At 30.0% G+C, this 24640-nt stretch overlaps 1 protein-coding gene across 1 annotated transcript; it reads right to left on the minus strand.

Annotated features, from left to right (window-relative positions):
- Positions 1–13235: 13235 nt before the first annotated feature.
- LOC132946981 (52 kDa repressor of the inhibitor of the protein kinase-like) lies at positions 13236–16161 on the minus strand. The gene is made up of 2 exons (XM_061017136.1): positions 16099–16161; positions 13236–16026 (listed from the first exon to the last, which is right to left on the minus strand). Exon 2 carries the CDS (start codon positions 14476–14478, stop codon positions 13429–13431), a length of 1050 nt encoding a protein of 349 aa, XP_060873119.1. The 5' UTR covers positions 14479–16026; positions 16099–16161; the 3' UTR covers positions 13236–13428.
- Between the last annotated feature and the right edge of the window lie 8479 nt (positions 16162–24640).

Raw genomic sequence — 24640 nt, forward strand, 5'->3', positions numbered from 1 at the left:
TTGTGGCGCTTTATATTAACTGATGAATACGTCGTACCGAACTTCGCATTTTATACCTTTGAACATTTCTCAAAAATTCTATAACTTTCTTTATTACAATAATTGCAATGCAAAAAATAATATTGAGATAAAAACTATCCTATATATTTATTACAATAATTGCGATGCAAAAAATAATATTGAGATAAAAACTGTCCTATGTATTACCAGTAGTTTCGGAGATTATCGCGAACATACATCGTGACACGAAATTTTTATATATACAGATGGAGGCAAAATTCGCTAAGCTATTATGATGGTGTATTTAATATGCAATATGATTTGTAAAAGGATTACGCTCATCCATACAAAATGAGTAAAAAATGCAATACAATATGTATCATATAATGTAGCGCAAAATATTTGAATTTAACAGTAGTTGTTGATTGCTGTGCACTGTGAAGAAACTGTGTGTGTGCACGTTTTTTTTTTGATACAATTAGAAGCAAGGCTGGGCAAGTTAATGATTTTTTTTAACTCAGTTAAGTTAAGTTAATATGCACCAATAACAAAAAGTTAAAAGTTAAAAGTTAATTTAACTATAGGTTAACTCAGTTAAGTTAAAAGTTAATACACACTTTTTGTTAACTTTTTTTTGAGTTAAAAAAAAGTTAATTTGTTGATACAATGCTAGCATACTTAATTTTTTTCAAACCAAAAACTAAATTATAAACTATAGTGTTTGTACTTTATACAGTATTTCCATACAAGTTAGATTCAAATGATATCACAGTAAATATTTTTTGACATGAAAACGAAATAGACTGAAATATTGAAATATAACATTGATTCGTTAATTTAACGTTAATTAAAAAATAAATTTAGTAAGTTAACAGTTAATTTAATGAAAAGCCAAAAGTAACTAGTTAAGTTAAAAAGTTAAAATAAATTAACTTTTTAACTCGTTAATGCCCAGCCTTGATTAGAAGTAACATTTTTTGGTAAGTTTTTGTACCTAATATAACTTTTTGGTAGGTGGGTGAGTGGTATTAACTATTCTTGAACCACCAACTGAAAAATGTCAAACCGACTCTGCTGTGTACTTTAATTCTATTTACTTAGCATTTTTTCATGATATCACATATTCACATCTTCATAGTGCTTATGATACGGCTTCGTCGTATCATGTTTTAAGGAGTAATATTTAGGCAATTCACATGACATGTACATTTGGGCTATATCTATGTGTAAGTAGTAAATTAACCTATTATAGTGTGCACGCGCACGCACATGTCAAAAAATCGCGAAAAATGAAATATATTCTTGTTTGAATAACTATAAAAACTTCTAAAAGTGGTAGTAAAATAAACATACTTCATGAAGTTTGATCGTAATTTCGAAAAAAAAATTTGAATTTATTAGCCTCTATACTATGCTTTTGAGGAATCACTATTTTGATTTAAAATCAGATGTACCAAAAATAAGTACAAATGTAATGCAATTATTATTTCAATTTTAAGGTCCTTGAAAATTTAAAATCGATTTCCTAAAAAGCCTACATATTTTGTCAAAGATGTATGTTTGTTTGTCATTCATGTATAAACAATTAAAATCGGACATTCCGAAATATCTGTAATTTACCACCGCTTATAATTGGTGTGCTGCGATCCCGATTTTATAAATGACTGATTTTTTTGTCTTACACAGAGTTCGACGAAATGTTTTTGTTGTTATTAAATATTTGCAGATTATAAGTTTGTAAAATCGTTCGAATCAGTGCCGCAACAATTGGGGGTGCTAGGGGTGCAAAGAACCTCCGGGCCCCCGTTAAATCATAACAATGGACCCCAGGGCCAGTGGCCGAACTATTTGGAACTTTTTATTATTTTAATGTGTTTTACAAAGTGGTATCTTACTATCTTATTATTTTATCAAAAAATATAAACTAATGAATTTGGGCCCCCACACGAGTTTTCTCAGTGGGGCCCAGTATTTCATATGTATATGAAAATTAAAAAAAAAAATGAATACATTAGAATCATAATTATTATTATTTAATATTTATTATAATATAAAACAAAGTCCTAACTATAATTATAACAAAATAATAAAAATAATAATTTCGAATGGCCGGGGGCTGAATTATACCTCCAATGTCATATTCTCGAATTTCCTAATTTTTCTATGTTGTGACGGCTGATGATTTATTACATTTAAATTGGGACAAGAAAAAAAATAAATGGTTTTAAGGGCCGCATACTACTTTGCTCCTCAGTCCTCACCTATCTGTGTACAATCAATACAATGTGCAATGTGTTCAATGCTCTTCACCTACCTGTAAGCACTGTATATTATATTAACTACATAATATAACGTATAAATAGCTAAAAACAACAAGCAATATGTATTTAATGACCTATTGGTACATGACCATAGTCGCAACTATTCTTAAAAATTCTGGGGGGCTACAGCACACCTAACAAAACTATTAATTTAAAATAACCTATAAACGCCTTATATCTAAATAAATAAGGAATATTTTTTGGAGGGGTCTGAATCGTAGTTGGGGGGTGGGGGCTATAGCCCCCCTCTCCCCTCCCCTGTAGTTTTGCCTCTATACATGGGCCCTATATATTTGGTCGCACACCCACCAATATGTACCAAGTATTGCGGCACTGGTCCCAATTATTAGAAGCTAATAATATAGGTACTTAATATTTATTGTAATATAATATAATATTAAACTCATTATACTCAGTTATTACGATTAAGTAGAAATAATATTTTTCAAATAATATTACAGTGTCTTTGTCGAACAGTCAGCTGTACGAAGTTTCCGCTGTGCCACAAGGCGGGTCGACGCCGGTCGCTGAACATGGGAAGTCCTCAAGTCCACCCAGCATCGTATTGATGAATCAACCATACATCTTACATCTTACATCTAACATCTTACATCTTACATCGATCATTGCAATCTTATAATTATTCACCTGAATGCATGTAATCCTGAATGTACAGTTAATTTATTACTACCCATCTACAAAGTCAACACTGTATTAATAAAAGTATTTATTGTTAAAATAAAATTGAGTTCTATATTATTTGTAGGTACTTAAAAATTATTTGGGTATAAAGGAAACATATTTTAATCATAGAAAATTAGATAAACTAAAAGACAAAAATAATAAGTAAATACGTCGTGTTAAAAATAGTTTTTAATTAATATAGGTAGGACAGGTACCTATTATGTAGGTAGGTACTTATCCAAAACTCGTTTATCAGGAATTAAATAAAAAGGGAGGTCGATTAAAAAAAGGTGGGTAAGTGGATGTCGCTCTGCTGTACAGTAGGGTCACTGTAATGGATGGTGTTAAATTTGAATTCAATGATATAATATCATTGTATAAGAAAAACGATTCTGAGCGAAAACGGTCAGTCAGCCTATGATTTTACCAAGTATATTTGATGATATTATTGTGAATAAAGTAATTTATCTATAACCTATTTACGTGGAGCCTTGTTTTAAATTTTCAATCCTTAGCCATAAAAGTTAAACATTTTATATATTTTTAACTACAAAATAATTTATAAATTATAAATTTGATAAATGTTGTCAAAATTTGAACTTTAAATGCTTATAAAAAGAAATTGTGCATAATATGTATTTTTAATATTTTTCAACTGCTATTAGAACGATATATCAGGAGCCTTATATTAAATTTTCACGCTTTTTTACCCAACAAATAAAAATTTATTGATATTTATAGAAAAAAAAACTAAAAAAATTGAAAACTGACTATGTCCGTATACAAATCAAAAAGAATCAAATTATTTTCAAAATTTTATCGTGTATAGAAAATGCTAATATAAACATTCAGTGAAATTTTCAAGTATCTACAGTCATACGTTTTTTAATTACAACAAAATAAGAAAATCGTTACATGAGAAATCGAGTGAATATCAAATGTTGTAAAAATATGAATTTCAAACGTTCATAAAAATTTAATTTGACTTTCTTGTAGACATTTTTTTTTTGATATAGGTAGGTAAACTTATGGATAATCTTGTATTACATTTTCGAATCTTAGATTGAAAAAGAAAAATTTTTATGAATTCTCAACTCAAAATAATTTGATAATTTTCGTGATTTTTCCGTATTTTGTCAATATTTGAACTTTAAATGCTTATAAATAAAAACCGTGACTAAGGATTTTTAATTTTTTTCATCTGCCTTTGAAACAATAACCTAAGAACCTTCTATTAAATTTTCAAGCTTTTTTAACCAACAAATGACATTTTATTGATATTTATAGAAAAAAAAACTAAAATAAAATGGAAACTGAAAATGTCCGTAAACAGCTCAAAATAAGTCAAAATATTTGGAAAATGTTATGGTGTATAGAAAATGCTAATATAAGCATTCAGTCAAAATTTAATGTACCTACGGTCATTTGTTTTAGAGTTGCACCAAAAACCAAAATCGATTTTCTCGAAAACGGACTCTGCTGAACAGTAGGTTACAAGTGGGTGACTGTTATGGATAGTGTTAAATTTGAATTCAATGATATAATATCATTGTATACGAAAAACGATTTTAAGTGGAGACGATTGGTCAGCCTAGGATATTGTATACTATATTTATATTGATATTATTAAATATTATTAATACCGTAGCCGGTTAAGTTGAATTATTATTATTTGTTTATTATCGTATTTGTATATGATAAATGATAATATATTTTAGACGTTTCAATTACCCACGAATAATATTTTTAAAATAGTGTAACTTTATATTCGTTTACTTTTGTTGGTAAATAATATATTTTATAATATCTATGGCATAATATATATTATAATATCTATGGCATAATATATTTTATAATATCTATGGCAGTCGTCAATTGTCGAAATTCGTCGGCGACGGTTAACAATTCTAATAGTTTCAGAAATACTATTGTATTATAAATATAATATATTGTATATTTTGATTTCAGTAAACAAAAAAATAATAGGCTACAAATATAAACGGACAGTTCGTTAAACCGGATAAGTTGTAACACAAACTCGCAAATTTCGTTTGATCAGGTTATTTTCATAAAATATTTCGATACTTTCAAGTTTTAGCTCATCGGAGTGAGATGATTAGATGAAGATGGATGAAGATAGCTGTTTCTTCGGCGATGGCGGCACTCTAGCTACGTTTCACCGGAAGAGTAGATGTTTACGAGTAAGTTTGTTTTCATATTATTACCTACTGTTTTACATTTACTTTTTAGACTTAAATTAAATATTCATTGCCACGGACAATCTGTTAACTAGGTGACGTAGAAGCATTTATAAGTTTAATCCCAATAGCGCAATGTATAAAATACGCGAGAGTGTCTTCGTTTCACCACGCCAAGTTTAATACGCACCTTTTTGCATGTTATACTATACACCGGGTATCACCTTAGGTTTGCGCGAAGTATTTAAAACAATATAATGTTATTAATCTTTATATTTTATATTTGTATATACATAAATACATTATACACCTCATATATTTTATTAGCATTCTTACACCTTTTTTAGTGTAGTTTATACCCTAGATGGCTATAGATATAGGTATTAAATGTCTTGCAATTATATATTTTACTATAATTATTAATTTCATTATAATATAATATAACAATACACTCTAAATTAAATTAGTTGTTATCAAGACAGACAGTCTTAAAACAAACTCTTTTCTGGACGTTTTCAAAACGTATTATGCTTAAAAAAAATTGCACAGTTGTCGTAGCAGTCAGTTGCTAGTTCAACCCGTGTGACATCAAATAGGAATTATTCTTGTTTTTTTTAATAGTTTTTTCGAAAAATATATGTAACATGTATAGCTCATACAATTATGAATTTATAGTTAATAGAAATGCGGATGTTTATACTTCATGGATATTTTTTTAGTTAATAATCGTGTAAATAATTTGATTAAACAATACGGTACTTACCTACTCATCACTAGTATCAATTTTATTATATTACGTGTAAAATCACCAACACAAGGTGCAGACTGCGTTGAAAAAATTAAAAACATAAAATAAAATATAAAATAATGTTGTAGTAGAAGCTGGAAACTGTAGTTTATTTTAATTTATAATCCAATTAATATAACCGAGAATGTAACTATTAAATTCATCATTGAATGATTATGCAGAGATCACTTTGGGATAAATGTAAATTAAATTAAAAATAATTAAAAAACATTTTGTGAAAGGAACAAGATTACTGCTAATATTTAAGTCTTAATTATTATCAACAAATAAATACAAATAATATATTTTTTAATAGCTTTTTACTATTAACATTCAGTGTAAATATAGTTTCTGATCGACTTACCAATATGTAATAAACTTATATGTAATAAAATAATTATTCATATCAAATAATCCTAACAATTTAATGCAAGGATTCTCATAAATTGATCTTACAGCATCCTTATAACACCAAAAATACATTTGTACATCATTTACAAAATTTTAGTTCCCTATTATGGTGTAGGTATTAATACAAACAATAAATTGCTATTCGAAAACACAATTTCGTATACCTATTATTATTTACTAAATACCTACAATTAAATTAAACTAAAAATAAACATATGATTACATACTGAGTGCCTATAATATAATATTATATATGCAAATTGAATCTTTATTACGAATACTTATCGTTTACACTGACCACAAGAAAAAATAATTAAAAATATTAAAAAAAAAACACACACATCATTGTAAAAATATAGTTGGTATTATAGTATTTGATGAATTTACTGTATACGTTTATGGCTTTTTGTTAACTCTAAAATCCAGTAATCACATTTTTATTTAATAATTCATAAAATACAATATGCTCTTATAAAAATATTCTTGTGCTTCTGATATCTATTCACCACCTTAATCAATAATTAAATTGATAAACGAAAATAATAATTTAAATAATACCTATATCATATTATTATAGTTGAAATTCAAAATTATAAACTATTTTGGTTTATTGTCATATCAAATTTCAATGAACATATTGGTCCTTAACACAGAACTCTTTGATATAAAAAGTTGCATTATATTATATCCGTGGATTCATCATATTGACGTACCTAGTATAATATCTATCATTTATTTATTTAATCTATGGCAAATCTCAAAGTCGTTGCAGAAGACACAGTCGATTAAAAATTCTAAAATTTCAATAAGCAAAGAAGATATGAGCAAAAAATTTACTGCGTTTCGTATAATTTTATTTTTCATAAATCACAATATTCGAAGTTCTGGCTGTATTCTGGAGCGTTTCCTCATGGGCGTCGCAGTTCACACACGTCACGGATTCCGCCGAAGGAGTCGATAATTAAAGTAAGTTTGTTCTTATATTCTTTTAGGGCTTAAATTTAATTTTAAGACTTAAAACAAATATTTAATGTCACGAAAAATGTGCTATCCAAGTGTTGTAGGCGCATATTTTAGTTCCGGACTAGAAATGTATAAAACACGCGAGATATAAACGCCGTCGTCGTTTTTCCAGTCCCTGTTTGTAGAATAATTATAATTAATAGGTGCATACCTATACAGGGTACTTAATTTAAATATATAAATATTTTGGTTTAATTTATAGAAATATATGTTATGACTTATAACTGATAATAGTCATAAGATACAATTTTAATTAATAACTGGTAATTTTTTTTCCAAATACAACGTTATAAGTTATAGGTAACTATTAATTTAGTGTCACATACTTAACTTCTAATGTTCACTTAATATCTATATTCTATATCATAGGGATTAGGGATGTATAACCATGTACACATAAAAGTATATTCACGGAATGGTCAACTGCCTATCCTGACGTGTGCGCACTTATGAATAATATACCTACTCATATACTCGTATAGGTATATAAATATATACCTATATAAATAGTGTAATACTACATACAAGAATGTGTTACCTATTATGTCCCTAAAAAATCAACAGTTATTATTATATTTATTTATTTTTTAAATATAGGTAGGTACATTACAAGACTCTAATTAAAATCACATTTTTTTTTCATTTTTTTTGAACACAATGTTTTAAAAATTATTAATTAATATATAATTTATTGGTATAGTACTAAATAAATTAAGGAAATAAAACAAACACAACTACTATAATTATTAGTAATTATAATATATCCACGTATAAATTATTAAAATACAAAACGAACAAACGAAAAACGATTCTGAGCAAAGATATCGTTGACTAATAAATAATATTGAGATTAAAGTAATTTATTTTTTCGGCAGAAAATCGGTATAAATATTTTTTTATTTTCATACCATGACGCGTGTGTGAAAAATTGTTTATATTAAGTGTTTAAGATGTTAGATTTCGGTTCGGCTGATTGTCCACCCCCTCACTCTTCCGCATCAATGCATCAGAAATTATTATTTATAATATTTAAATATAAACTGCATTTTCTGAATTTTCTAAAACATTGCTTTCCAAGCAAAGAATTCGTTTCATATATTATCAACGAATTGAAAAATGAAATAAGAACATTTATATGGGATAAATTCAATTTTATAAAAACTTATTAGAAAAAAATTAAATACAATTAAATAAAGGTAATTTTTTTTTTTATATTTCTATTTTTTTACGTACCCATTGTGTTCGATACTATAACTTCAGTCTTCAGTTATAGAAAACAACACTTGCCAATATGGAATTACTGTCGAATTTTTTTATTTTAAAATAATAAATAGCATCTGATCGACTGATGTGCTATAATGAAACTCAAAATATAACGAATACACTACCTATACACTTATATAAATTCTATTTTATATTCGTTTAAAGTGGACTTTTAATTTTTCTGGCCATTTTATTAAGCTTTGTAATATAAGTGCATTAAATCGTATTTTTAAGGCATTTTTCTTATTTTTAATGCATTTAAATCCACGTCCTATTTATAACTTAACGTTATTTTGTATATACCAATCGATTAGTGTACACAATAAAAAATATAATATTATTGATGGGTTAATAGGTTGATAACTATTATGTAGGTAGGTACAGTTTTGTACGTTCAATGTATCGTTCTTAATTCATAAAGAAGCTAAATGAGTCAAATGATTTTGTCAAGGGGTGGGGGGGAGGTTATGGCTGATTTTTTAACATGCACTATTTCAAGGGCTCTTGACCTAAGGGGTGCACCACTCTAAGGAGGAGTGACAAAATTTCGTAAGGGGGGGGGGGGGGGGGGACGTGAAAATGTTAAAAAAAAACACGAATTTATTTAGTTATTTTGTTATTTAGGTAATACATATTAATTAATAGGTATTTCTTAAATTTTTTTTATTACCTACCTAACAAAATAAGATAATACATAATGATTAATGTTATTTAATATGATTTGTAAGTACATAGCAGATTATACCTATCACTTGGTGACGATTATTTTTGTTTTATACGTTCTTCGTAATTCAGTTCCGTCACGATAGTTTTAGTTTTCGTTAAATGTGAAACATACATTTTCTATGCATACGGGATACGGGCATTAAATATTTGGGTTTTAAGAGAACAACTCAAACGAAAATCTGTTAACTAAGTAACGTAGAAGCATATACGTTTACTACTGCCTACCAAAGGCGCAATGTATAATAATAATAAATTATACCCCAGTCCGAACAATCCAAACGCTGTCTTACTCGTAGTCGAGTTCTAGTTGATAACTGACTTGTGAATAAATGTAATTTTTGTTAGGTATAAAAATAAAAATTATAAATCCTTGAATACAACATTTAAAAATACAAACTCTGTGTAATAAAAATTAATATTAGGTATTTATTGGTAGGTTTATATAATATCTGTAGACTGTAACGCATAGGTCATTAGAATATTGTAGAACATTTTACTGCATAAGATGCGTGTTATTTCAGAAATGGTATTCGTCAGTGAACATTTTCAAACTGGGAATAATATATCATAAGCAGATTGAAATGTGTGAACGTTTCAGTGTTACGAAGACTAAGTTTCGTAGCAGATTTTGATTCCGTCACGGGGTATGTATTTTCTTATTTCTCAGTAGGTTTTTTTTTATTATAGTTAATTGTTCAGGGGATGTATTGCCCGAAAATTTTCAATATTTGTATTGTAACTATACTGGTATAACACTATTCGGGCTATCAATAAAGTCGTGTTCAAAATTAGAAAATTGGTGAGGTATGATATTTTTTTAAGCAATTCTTTCGAGTAGGGAATTCGCTCAATGATATTTAAATATTTTCACCGATAATCAAGTACGATGACTTGTAGGTAACTAGAGACTGAGTGAATAGGAATTAGGAAGTGTGTGATATGGTGAAGATAAGGAAATGGGTCAACAGGATTTCAGAATGTTTGGTGTATGGAAGGGAAAGATGAAAAAGAAATGTAAGGTTAGGGTAGGTAAGTGGAGTGAGAGTAGCAGATATGAGAATAATAAGTAAGGTGTTAAGGTACAAAAGAGGATAGAATAAGAAATTAATTAATTAAGGGTAGTGTACATATTGCAGTGAAAACAAGAGAGAATAGGTTTAGGTGGTTCGGTCACTGTATGATAAGAGATAGTGAGAGTGGCTATAGAAGTTAATTTAGGGGAGAAATGATGGACGAGAAGACTGAAGAAGAGATGGATAGACAGAATACCGATCATATGGAGGTGTGGAATGAGAGTGGCTGAACCTGTATATAGCTGTGAGAGACGGGGGAAGAAAAAGTGTAAAGGTAGAATAGTTATGTTAACAATGCCGAATACGTAGGAAAAGATCTTGAATTGCAAAGGCCTTATTGACTCTTTGGCTTCAACTAACCATAAGTTTACCTAATTAACCTTCTTATGACTCATTAGGACACTTTGAATAATAAGATCCTGAGATGCAGGTTGCCAAACTTAAGTGTTTGATTATCAAGTTGATCCTTTGATTGTTGACACCTTAATCCATGCTATGGATGAAGCCCATAGATAATAAAGATATGGATAGTCCATGCCTATGTTAAATACATTTGAGGCCGCGTTCCCGGACGGGAAGGCAATTGAGGCTTCTTTATATTGATAGTCGATAGTCGATACTCGATATAAGTATACTTTATTTGGCCTCAATTTATTGTTCCCCTCGAAGACCGCTAATAAAACCATTATGTCCTATCCATATCTTTATTATCTATGATGGAGCCATACCCAGCTCACTCGTGTAAACTTGTTCCCGGTTGGGATGTCAGCGCACTATTTGTTTCCCATCTTTGACCCACGCGTAGCATAGCAAATGTACGATTAAGAAAACACTAAAATGTTTGGGTCAGAGAGAGAAATAAATGGTGCGCTAAAAATCTGACATCCTCTTAGTGTTATCAAGTAGAAGAAGCAGTTGATTGTTGACAATTTGACATTTAACATTAACTGTGGTAGGTATTATGATTGGAAGTAAAAGTAATTAGCAGGGCTGTGAATTTAATGCAATGAAAAAGTGTTAAATATTTGCCTGCATGTATGCACTAAAAACAGACAAATATATGCACTGAAATATTCAAAAGTATGCACTTAAAATTCAAAAAAATACTGAATGAAAACGTTTTTATTAACATTTTTTTAAATTAATAAATTATAATTCAAATTGGTTTACAAAAAAAATTCTTTATTTACACACTTGGTAGGTAGGTAACGGATGAACCGAAAATATAAAAACATTTTAAGAAAATAAGCATAAATACGAAGAAATCATGAAAACATGCAATTATATTAACTAACCAAAAAAAAAAACGCATATTGGTAACGGTGTTGTAATAATAGGGATCTCCCAAAAAAAATACGTACTAATAGTTCAAACAAATCATAAAGGCTAACTGCAATAAATATTGATTTATGAAAAAGTATATTAAAAAGCATTATTATTATAAATGAAACAAAACTATGAACTATGGACCGTGACATAATATAGGTATTTCTATATATTTAGCTCCATAATTTCTGTTAAAATATTAGGAAAATGTATTAAGCACCGTAAAAGTGCTAAATTTGAGCTATTACTTAAAATTTTATATTCATAACAAATTATCATAGAAAGTTAGGTACTGTTATTCCACATACTTATTATAGTTTAATTTAACTACAACATTCTAGTAGAGTCTGATAAAATTCTGATTTAAATACTAAACTACGGGTCTGAAATTTAGTTTATATACCTAGATATAAATAATCCAAAACATATATTGCTTCAAAATATAAAAATAAAATGTCTTGTACTACTACAGTAGTAGGTAGGTAACTTTCAAAAAAAAAACTAAAAAAAATCATACTTGAAATCTATGTATAATATACGTATATTGTAATAAATGTTCAAATGTTTACTATAGTACATTATAAAAAATTAACTTAAGTTCAATATAATACATTATAACAGGTGTTCAAATAACCATTTCATACTAAAAATGTTGTTAATTCACACAGTCTCTCTTCAATTTTAAATTTTTTTTCAAATCATCTAAAAAATATAAATGTTTAGTAAATTGGAAGACTTGATTAAGTATTTAACCATTTATCCAAAAGAGATGTGCCGGGTCGCCACATTAGTATATCGAGGGGCCATGGTGCAAGTGTCGTCCATAAATATCATAAAATATATTATATTAGAAATACAAACTTAATATTTCACTAACAGTAAATATTATAAAAAAATATTACGAAATGTCCTATACTCATATTATATTATGATTGTATTAGTTACAAACTCTCGAATTAAGCGTTATGTTTGAGGATTTAATTAATTTCCTAAAAGGAAATTCCTCAAGCTTGCCTCAGTAAGTTGAGGGACCGTAGTTAAAGTGCCGTCCACCAATAAATGACCCTAAAAAAAAACGATTAATTCAAATATAGAAGGTACTTATATCATATACTTTTATCAAAGTATGATTGTGTTAGCCACAGTCTTGTGTAAATTATATTGTCTTATGTTTTCCCAATCTAATAATACAAAATACTGAAAATTAATGAAATCAAAAATATTAGTAGGTACAATAGAGAGACTGTGCATTGATTTACAAATTTGTCTTAAATGTACTTTTTGCATAGAGAATAATATGAAGGTGGGCTGGGCTTAGACGCTGATAATTCATTAATAGAGACGCGTTGATCGCTTTTATGTGCTTCAAATCAATGGCGTAGCCAGGATTTCTAAGGTGGGGGGGGGGGGGGGGGCAAAAAAAATCTTATAAAAATTAAATTTTTACTGTTTTCATTATAAAAAATAATTGAGATAATTCGTATACTTATTATGTGACCACATAAAACACTAAATACATCCGGCTGAAATTAACAAAATATTTAACAACTTTTTATTTATAATAATTTATTGCAAACAACTTAATAAATAGAAGGTAAATATATTTAATACTATTATTATGTCCAATCTACAACTTTCATCCTCCTAGGAGATTTATTTATAAATGCAGTCATTATATCTTTTTCTACGTTTTCATATTCCAATTCATCTTTATTTATTGTAGCTAAGGCCAAACCATTCAACCTTTCTTCATTCATTGTAGCTCTTAAATATGTTTTCAGTCTTTTAAGAACTGAAAATGTACGTTCTGGAGTAGCGGATGTTACAGGCAGAGTAGCAAATAATTGAAGAATCTTCTTTATATTTAGAAAAAGCTCTGTGCAGTGTTGAATTGCTTCTACAGCAGTCTCTGGTAAATTTTCTCTCAATTGCCATTGATTTCTCCGTATGAATAACTCGGCTTTCAAACATGTATTCATACTAACTAAAAAGTCATCCTCGTAAATAGATGCAGCAGCTAAGATTGCTTGGTCATCATAATGTGACAAATTAGATGGTATGAGTCCTTCTAGTGGTATAATTGTTTCTAGTATTTTATCAAATCTTGAATGCAACTGTAAGATTAAATTATCAAGAAATGGTATAAATATTACTATTTTATAATATTCCTCTGCGTCTTTGGCATTGACATTGTTTCGGGCAGTTTGTCTCCCACAGATTCGAGGCATGCGTATTTCAATTTCAAGTTCAGAAGCTATTGTGGTAACATTTTTCATTATTTCCTTAAAGGATTTATCAGCATCTTCTCGAATGGCTTCTAAAGCTTCTCTAACAATCATAACATCATTTAAAGCTTTAGATAGGTCTTGCTGTTTACTTTGTAGTACTTGACTTAATTGTATTATATATGAGAAGCAAGTTACAGCTACTTCCAGAGAGATAAGGAAATCACTCTTAGTTATAGCACTCACATATAACGACGCTTTGGTTGACGTTTCAGGATTTGTATCATATTTCTCAAGATGTTCTAGAGTAGAAATTATATAAATGTACAGTTCTTTGAATGTTATAAGTGAATCATGTCGATCAACCCATCGTGTTTCACAAAGTTTTTTTAATTTTGTTTTTTTTTGTATTATGACCACTTTTATTAGAATTACTTGCATCAATGAAATGTTTTAATTTATCCATACGTTTCGCTGAATAAGAAAAAAATGTAACAACTGTACCAATTATACCGTTCATATTTTTAATTGAAGATACCTCGCATGCCTTTGAGAGACAGAGGTTTAAAGAATGACTAAAACAGTGGGTTACTGGGTAGCCGACGATATATAAAATTCACTGCTGATCGCCTAGACCAGTGGTGGCCAAACTTTTTTTACCTCGGGCCAGAAAAAAAAAATTTTTACCGCGGGCCATAAAAATTTTTTTTACTTTTAAGTAATCAGAATTTTAGGTATAGGTACATAATTTCATATTTAACGACGTTTTTATTGTACATAATAATTTTAATGTCTTTATTTAATACTTAACTTAATAATTACTACAAATGAAAAAAAATTAAATCGGCTTACATTTTCAAAAATTATTTTTAAATAAATTATTAACTTTTTTTTTTTTTCTGTTTATAACCGACGGCGCCGCGGGAACTGCTTTCGCATTACTGCCGCGGCGCCGCCATCGTTTATTATACATAAAGTTAATACAATTTATATAATGTTTTACACCTGTTTTTTTTTTTTTTTTTTGGGTCCCCTGAGGGCGCACATTTAAATTAATTTTATTACATTTTATCGGGTGAGGAATAACATTTTGGCTGAAGGCCTGCTGATTTCGTTTGTCTGTTCTCGACCCAGCTTCGCTGCCAGCCAGTCTTGACTTCTCGTTCGTCGCGTCTTCTCCTTGAGCTGTTGTGGAGTTCGCGTGTCGCCGTTGTTGGTTTCCTAGTTTTCCTTCTGTTTCCTCCGTGTGTCTTGCTACTGCTGCTCGGTGCGTATTGGGTCCCCGGTCGGCGGAGACTTGAGGCGTTCGGCCCGAGGAAAGGCGCTCACCCGGACGGTGACCAAGCCGTGCTGTGGGTGTCCTACTAATGCCCAAGGGCACAATTGCCGCTGTGGGCAGTTTCGGATGATGGTACTGTGGCGCTGGGCGATCTAACCGTTTGGTCCCCGCTTCCCGGTTGTCTTCGCATCGAGCCTTCGGTCTGTTGTCGGTGGTTGGAGGGCGATGTTGGCCCTCTGGTCGCTGGTGTTGACCCGCCGGTGTTCGGTTTTATACAGTTTTCCTTCTGTTTCCTCCGTGTCTCTTGCTGCGTGCTGCTCGGTGCGTTGAGTTCCCGGTCGGCGGAGACTTGAGGCGTTCGACCCGAGCGCCCTTCCACATCAATCGCGATCACCCGGACGGTGACCAAGCCGTGCTGTGGGTGTCCTACTAATGCCCAAGGGCACAATTGCCGCTGTGGGCAGTTTTGGATGATGGTACTGAGGCGCTGGGCGATCTAACCGTTTGGTCCCCGCTTCCCGGTTGTCTTCGCGTCGAGCCTTCGGTCGGTTGTCGGTGGTTGGAGGGCGATGTTGGCCCTCTGGTCACTGGTGTTGATCCGCCGGTGTTCGGTTTTATACAGTTTGCCTTCTGTGCCTCCCCCGTTGGCCGGAACCGGAATTCCGTTTCCAGTCGGCACCGCGTGGAGGTGGGGGTAGGACTCTGCCGACCTAAATAAATTATTAACTACACATATAAAAATAAATATAAAATAGGTATACAAAATATCGTTTTACACTTACAAAACATATTTTAAAATGTATTAATTTGACTGATTACGACTGATCACGATGGCTGTAGAAACTACAATGTAGATAAAATTGGTCGCGCAACGAGCACATTAATATTACTCGTTGTAGGTACCTACATTGATGTTTCTACGAAAATAAGATAAGATAAGATAATGTTATTTATAATATGTTTATAGAATATATACTGTATTTTCAATTTTTTTTTTTTTTTCGTAAATGTAAAATATTATAGTTCTTTCGCGGGCCAGATATTAAATGATGTTGTGCCGGAGTTGGCCCGCGGGCCGTAGTTTGGCCACTACTGGCCTAGACAAAACGATTGGTAACATTAGACGTGTTAGTAAGTGGTGATACCACGACGTATCACCACACTCACGTTTGTAACCGAATAGGTACAACTACAGCGACACAGATATATATAATAAACAAAATTTAAGAAGACCATCATAAATCGTGATAATGAATAACATTTCTACTTTTTTAATACTATGGACGTGCTGATATAAAAACAAAAATAATGAAAAAAAAAAAACACGGTCGATGGGGGGGGGGCATGGCCCCTCTGCCCTCCCCCTTGGCTACGCCACTGCTTCAAATTGTTTACACGAGTGAGCTGGGTATGGCTCCATCATAGATAATAAAGATAACATAATGGTCTTATCAGCGGTCTTCGAGGGGAACAATTGAGGCCAAATAAAGTATACCTATCTCGAGTATCGACTTTCAATATAAAGGAGCCTCAATTGCCTTCCGCGGGAACGCGTCCTAAAATGTATTTAACATAGGCGTGGACTATCCATATCTTTATTATCTATGGACTTCATCCATAGCATGGATTAAGGTGTCAACAATCTAAGGATCAACTTGATAATCAAACACTTAAGTTCAGCAACCTGCAAATCAGGATCTGTTTATTCAATGTGTCCTAATAAGTCATAAGAAGGTTAGTTAGGTAAACCTACGGTTAGTTGAAGCTATGGTAATGATAGACGACTACCATCACCGGTCGTGAGCTTTGCGACGATCTTTTCCTACTAACTATCAAGGTAATTGATATTGTAAACATAACAATGAAAGGAAATATTTAAATATTATTAATTTGGTTAGGTTAGGTTAGGTTAGGATAGGGCAGGAAATTAGATGTTAACTAATTATCATAGTTTTTAACACGGTCTTAAAGACTGTCAGCAAGAGTTGTACCAGTATAGTTATTAAAAACTTCAATACAGCCAACATTAAATAATGATTTTTTTACCACAACAAATTATAAAATGTATTATAAAATATAACAAAATATTATTTTATCAGGGTTTTATAAGGTTTTCAATACGTATGAGTTTTTGTAAATAGAAAATGTATAAAATCAATAGTTTTAATTTAATATATGGTTTTGTGTTTTAATATCCTATTGTCAAAGAATTCTCAGGGTTTCCTTTCCACATATTTTTACATTGTACTAAATCTAATTTTTTTCCGCACATATTTACAAAGACTAAAACAGATATCTGACTATGTTTTTATTTGCATTTAGACTTTATAGTTTGTAATATAATATTGACTGTAGACCCACCAAACACAATATTATTTTAAATTAAACATTTTATGTCCTTCATAAATTACAATCACAAAGTAGAGTCCGTGCAGGACCTTTTCTCATTTAATTTCTTTGCATCCCTTATAATTTACATTCATTTTTATACATTTTCTAATACATATATTACCGTGATACACCTCTGATCATAATAACTGTTCGCATTATTATAATGTAAAGAACAGCTAGTTTTTGGATTGTAGTTAATGTGTATTGCAGTATTTAGCTTCCAGCGTATTCTTTTGTTTAGTGTTATTTCACCCAGATTTCTCAAACAATTTTTTTTTCACTTCATTGATCTCTAGTAGATTTTTTTGTATAAATATTTTTCAAGATTAACCGGCTATACCTGGGAGTACGCCGAGTACCTGTGTACATAATATATAATTTGAAAAGAGACTGGCTAGGTTCTCTCACGTTCCCCATTCAATTTCTTTTTTTATATATTTAACTTTCTTTGATTCTTTTATATATATCTTTTTTTAAAACACTAACTTGTTTTATGATTAAACCTCTAGCCAAATTTTTTAAACATTGACAATCTGGTACCATTTGAATAATCCTTGTTTAATGAAATAAATAATTTAAATAGTTTTTTCTGTTTGAGAAGCTGGGCATTTTAGTTTGTACTTTATAATGTGGAATCATAAAGTTAAATTTCTTCAAAATTTTTTTTTGGTTTCCTAAAATGCATTTGCCTGCGGGCGCCAACACCTTCCTTCAATTTTTTTTTTAGTAATGCAACTCTAGTTGAATATTTTGTATTGACTTGAAAATTGAGAACTAGGTGCCCTGTGAATGATCATTCTTGAATGAACTAAATATTGTAAATAGTTTTTTTTTGTTTAAGAAGCTGGGCATTTTAGTTTGTACTTTGTAATGTGTGATCATACAGTTAAATTTATTCAAAATTTTTTTTTGGTTTCCTAAAATGCATTAGCCTGCGGGCGCCCACACTCTCCTTCAATTTTTTTTTATGATTTAACCTCTAGCCAAATTTTTTTAACATTGACAATCTGGTACCTTTAAATAACCCTTATCATTCATGACCTAAATATTTTGAATAGTTTTTTCTGTTTGAGAAAATGGGCATTTTAGTTTGTACTTTGTAATGTGTAATCCTGGAGTTAAATTTTTTCAAAATTTTTTTTTTGGTTTCCTAAAATGCATTTGCCTGCGGGCGCTAACACCCTCCTTCAATTTTTTTTTTGGAATGCAACTCTAGTTGAATATTTTGTATTGACTTGAAAATTGAGAACTTGGTGCCCTGTGAATAATCATTCTTGAATTAACTAAATCTTTTAAATAGTTTTTTTTGTTTAAGAAGCTGGGCATTTTAGTTTGTACTTTATAATGTGGAATCATAAAGTTAAATTTATTCAACATTTTTTTTTTTGGATTCCTAAAATGCATTTGCCTGCGGGCGCCAAAACCCTCGTTCAATTTTTTTTTTAAGATTAAACTTCTAGCCAAATTTTTTAAACATTGACAATCTGGTACCATTTGATTAATCCTTGTTTAATGAAATTAATATTTTAAATAGTTTTTTCTGTTTAATATTCTGGGCATTTTAGTTTGTACTTTGTAATGTGTGATCATACAGTTAAATTTATTCAAAATTTTTTTTTGGTTTCCTAAAATGCATTAGCCTGCGGGCGCCAACACCCTCCTTCAATAATTTTTTATGATTTAACCTCTAGCCAAATTTTTTAAACATTGACAATCTGGTACCTTTAAATAATCCTTATCATTCATGAACTAAATATTTTGAATAGTTTTTTCTGTTTGAGAAAATGGGCATTTTAGTTTGTACTTTGTAATGTGTATTCCTAGAGTTAAATTTTTTCAAAATTTTTTTTTGGTTTCCTAAAATGCATTTGCCTGCGGGCGCCAACACCCTCCTTCAATTTTTTTTTATGATTTAACCTCTAGCCAAATTTTTTAAACATTGACAATCTGGTACCTTTAAATAATCCTTATCATTCATGAACTAAATATTTTGAATAGTTTTTTCTGTTTGAGAAGCTGGGCATTTTAGTTTGTACTTTATAATGAGGAATCACATAGTTAAATTTCGTCAAAATTTTTTTTTGGTTTCCTAAAATGCATTAGCCTGCGGGCGCCAACACCTTCCTTCAATTTTTTTTTTAGTAATGCAACTCTAGTTGAATATTTTGTATTGACTTGAAAATTGAGAACTAGGTGCCCTGTGAATGATCATTCTTGAATGAACTAAATATTGTAAATAGTTTTTTTTTGTTTAAGAAGCTGGGCATTTTAGTTTGTACTTTGTAATGTGTGATCATACAGTTAAATTTATTCAAAATTTTTTTTTGGTTTCCTAAAATGCATTAGCCTGCGGGCGCCCACACTCTCCTTCAATTTTTTTTTATGATTTAACCTCTAGCCAAATTTTTTTAACATTGACAATCTGGTACCTTTAAATAACCCTTATCATTCATGACCTAAATATTTTGAATAGTTTTTTCTGTTTGAGAAAATGGGCATTTTAGTTTGTACTTTATAATGTGGAATCACATAGTTAAATTTCTTCAAAATTTTTTTTTGGTTTCCTAAAACGCATTTGCCTGCGGGCGCTAACACCTTCCTTCAATTTTTTTTTTAGTAATGCAACTCTAGTTGAATATTTTGTATTGACTTGAAAATTGAGAACTTGGTGCCCTGGAATAATCATTCTTGAATTAACTAAATATTTTAAATAGTTTTTTTTTGTTTAAGAAGCTGGGCATTTTAGTTTGTACTTTGTAGTGTGTGATCATACAGTTAAATTTATTCAAAATTTTTTTTTGGTTTCCTAAAATGCATTAGCCTGCAGGCGCCAACACCCTCCTTCAAATTTTTTTATGATTTAACCTCTAGCCAAATTATTTAAACATTGACAATCTGGTACCTTTAAATAATCCTTATCCTTCATGAACTAAATATTTTGAATAGTTTTTTCTGTTTGAGAAGCTGGGCATTTTAGTTTGTACTTTATAATGTGGAATCATAAAGTTAAATTTATTCAACATTTTTTTTTTGGTTTCCTAAAATGCATTTGCCTGCGGGCGCCAAAACCCTCGTTCAATTTTTTTTTTAAGATTAAACTTCTAGCCAAATTTTTTAAACATTGACAATCTGGTACCATTTGATTAATCCTTGTTTAATGAAATTAATATTTTAAATAGTTTTTTCTGTTTAATATTCTGGGCATTTTAGTTTGTACTTTGTAATGTGTGATCATACAGTTAAATTTATTCAAAATTTTTTTTTGGTTTCCTAAAATGCATTAGCCTGCGGGCGCCAACACCCTCCTTCAATAATTTTTTATGATTTAACCTCTAGCCAAATTTTTTAAACATTGACAATCTGGTACCTTTAAATAATCCTTATCATTCATGAACTAAATATTTTGAATAGTTTTTTCTGTTTGAGAAAATGGGCATTTTAGTTTGTACTTTGTAATGTGTATTCCTAGAGTTAAATTTTTTCAAAATTTTTTTTTGGTTTCCTAAAATGCATTTGCCTGCGGGCGCCAACACCCTCCTTCAATTTTTTTTTATGATTTAACCTCTAGCCAAATTTTTTAAACATTGACAATCTGGTACCTTTAAATAATCCTTATCATTCATGAACTAAATATTTTGAATAGTTTTTTCTGTTTGAGAAGCTGGGCATTTTAGTTTGTACTTTATAATGAGGAATCACATAGTTAAATTTCGTCAAAATTTTTTTTTGGTTTCCTAAAATGCATTAGCCTGCGGGCGCCAACACCTTCCTTCAATTTTTTTTTTAGTAATGCAACTTTAGTTGAATATTTTGTATTGACTTGAAAATTGAGAACTAGGTGCCCTGTGAATGATCATTCTTGAATGAACTAAATATTTTAAATAGTTTTTTTTGTTTAACAAATTGGGCATTTTAGTTTGTACTTTGTAATGTGTGATCATACAGTTAAATTTATTCAAAATTTTTTTTTGGTTTCCTAAAATGCATTAGCCTGCGGGCGCTAACACCTTCCTTCAATTTTTTTTATGATTTAACCTCTAGCCAAATTTTTTTAACATTGACAATCTGGTACCTTCCATTTTTTTTTTGGAATGCAACTCTAGTTGAATATTTTGTATTGACTTGAAAATTGAGAATTTGGTGCCCTGTTAATAGTCATTCTTGAATTAACTAAATATTTTAAATAGTTTTTATTGTTTAAGAAGCTGGGCATTTTAGTTTGTACTTTGTAATGTGTGATCATACAGTTAAATTTATTCAAAATTTTTTTTTGGTTTCCTAAAATGCATTAGCCTGCGGGCGCCAAAACCCTCCTCCAATAATTTTTTATGATTTAACCTCTAGCCAAATTTTTTAAACATTGACAATCTGGTACCTTTAAATAATCCTTATCATTCATGAACTAAATATTTTGAATAGTTTTTTCTGTTTGAGAAGCTGGGCATTTTAGTTTGTACTTTATAATGAGGAATCACATAATTAAATTTCTTCCAAATTTTTTTTTGGTTTCCTAAAATGCATTTGCCTGCGGGCGCCAACACCTTCCTTCAATTTTTTTTTTAGTAATACAACTCTAGTTGAATTTTTTGTATTGACTTGAAAATTGAGAACTAGGTGCCCTGTGAATGATCATTCTTGAATGAACTAAATATTTTAAATAGTTTATTTTGTTTAACAAGCTGGGCATTTTAGTTTGTACTTTGTAATGTGTGATCATACAGTTAAATTTATTCAAAATTTTTTTTTGGTTTCCTAAAATGCATTAGCCTGCGGGCGCCCACACTCTCCTTCAATTTTTTTTTATGATTTAACCTCTAGCCAAATTTTTTAAACATTGACAATCTGGTACCTTTAAATAATCCTTATCATTCATGAACTAAATATTTTGAATAGGTTTTTTCTGTTTGAGAAGCTGGGCATTTTAGTTTGTACTTTATAATGTGGAATCACATAGTTAAATTTCTTCAAAATTTTTTTTTGGTTTCCTAAAACGCATTTGCCTGCGGGCGCTAACACCTTCCTTCAATTTTTTTTTTAGTAATGCAACTCTAGTTGAATATTTTGTATTGACTTGAAAATTGAGAACTTGGTGCCCTGGAATAATCATTCTTGAATTAACTAAATATTTTAAATAGTTTTTTTTGTTTAAGAAGCTGGGCATTTTAGTTTGTACTTTGTAGTGTGTGATCATACAGTTAAATTTATTCAAAATTTTTTTTTGGTTTCCTAAAATGCATTAGCCTGCAGGCGCCAACACCCTCCTTCAAATTTTTTTATGATTTAACCTCTAGCCAAATTATTTAAACATTGACAATCTGGTACCTTTAAATAATCCTTATCCTTCATGAACTAAATATTTTGAATAGTTTTTTCTGTTTGAGAAGCTGGGCATTTTAGTTTGTACTTTATAATGTGGAATCATAAAGTTAAATTTATTCAACATTTTTTTTTTGGTTTCCTAAAATGCATTTGCCTGCGGGCGCCAAAACCCTCGTTCAATTTTTTTTTTAAGATTAAACTTCTAGCCAAATTTTTTAAACATTGACAATCTGGTACCATTTGATTAATCCTTGTTTAATGAAATTAATATTTTAAATAGTTTTTTCTGTTTAATATTCTGGGCATTTTAGTTTGTACTTTGTAATGTGTGATCATACAGTTAAATTTATTCAAAATTTTTTTTTGGTTTCCTAAAATGCATTAGCCTGCGGGCGCCAACACCCTCCTTCAATAATTTTTTATGATTTAACCTCTAGCCAAATTTTTTAAACATTGACAATCTGGTACCTTTAAATAATCCTTATCATTCATGAACTAAATATTTTGAATAGTTTTTTCTGTTTGAGAAAATGGGCATTTTAATTTGTACTTTGTAATGTGTATTCCTAGAGTTAAATTTTTTCAAAATTTTTTTTTGGTTTCCTAAAATGCATTTGCCTGCGGGCGCCAACACCCTCCTTCAATTTTTTTTTATGATTTAACCTCTAGCCAAATTTTTTAAACATTGACAATCTGGTACCTTTAAATAATCCTTATCATTCATGAACTAAATATTTTGAATAGTTTTTTCTGTTTGAGAAGCTGGGCATTTTAGTTTGTACTTTATAATGAGGAATCACATAGTTAAATTTCGTCAAAATTTTTTTTTTGGTTTCCTAAAATGCATTAGCCTGCGGGCGCCAACACCTTCCTTCAATTTTTTTTTTAGTAATGCAACTTTAGTTGAATATTTTGTATTGACTTGAAAATTGAGAACTAGGTGCCCTGTGAATGATCATTCTTGAATGAACTAAATATTTTAAATAGTTTTTTTTGTTTAACAAATTGGGCATTTTAGTTTGTACTTTGTAATGTGTGATCATACAGTTAAATTTATTCAAAATTTTTTTTTGGTTTCCTAAAATGCATTAGCCTGCGGGCGCTAACACCTTCCTTCAATTTTTTTTATGATTTAACCTCTAGCCAAATTTTTTTAACATTGACAATCTGGTACCTTCCATTTTTTTTTTGGAATGCAACTCTAGTTGAATATTTTGTATTGACTTGAAAATTGAGAACTTGGTGCCCTGTTAATAGTCATTCTTGAATTAACTAAATATTTTAAATAGTTTTTATTGTTTAAGAAGCTGGGCATTTTAGTTTGTACTTTGTAATGTGTGATCATACAGTTAAATTTATTCAAAATTTTTTTTTGGTTTCCTAAAATGCATTAGCCTGCGGGCGCCAAAACCCTCCTCCAATAATTTTTTATGATTTAACCTCTAGCCAAATTTTTTAAACATTGACAATCTGGTACCTTTAAATAATCCTTATCATTCATGAACTAAATATTTTGAATAGTTTTTTCTGTTTGAGAAGCTGGGCATTTTAGTTTGTACTTTATAATGAGGAATCACATAATTAAATTTCTTCCAAATTTTTTTTTGGTTTCCT

Source organism: Metopolophium dirhodum, chromosome 6 (genome assembly GCF_019925205.1).
Source record: "Metopolophium dirhodum isolate CAU chromosome 6, ASM1992520v1, whole genome shotgun sequence".
Lineage (NCBI taxonomy): Eukaryota > Metazoa > Arthropoda > Insecta > Hemiptera > Aphididae > Metopolophium > Metopolophium dirhodum.

Coding starts and splice junctions, on each gene's coding strand:
- LOC132946981 (XM_061017136.1), bottom strand. CDS start 14,478: ATGCAAGTAATTCTAATAAAAGTGGTCATAATACAAAAAAAAACAAAA.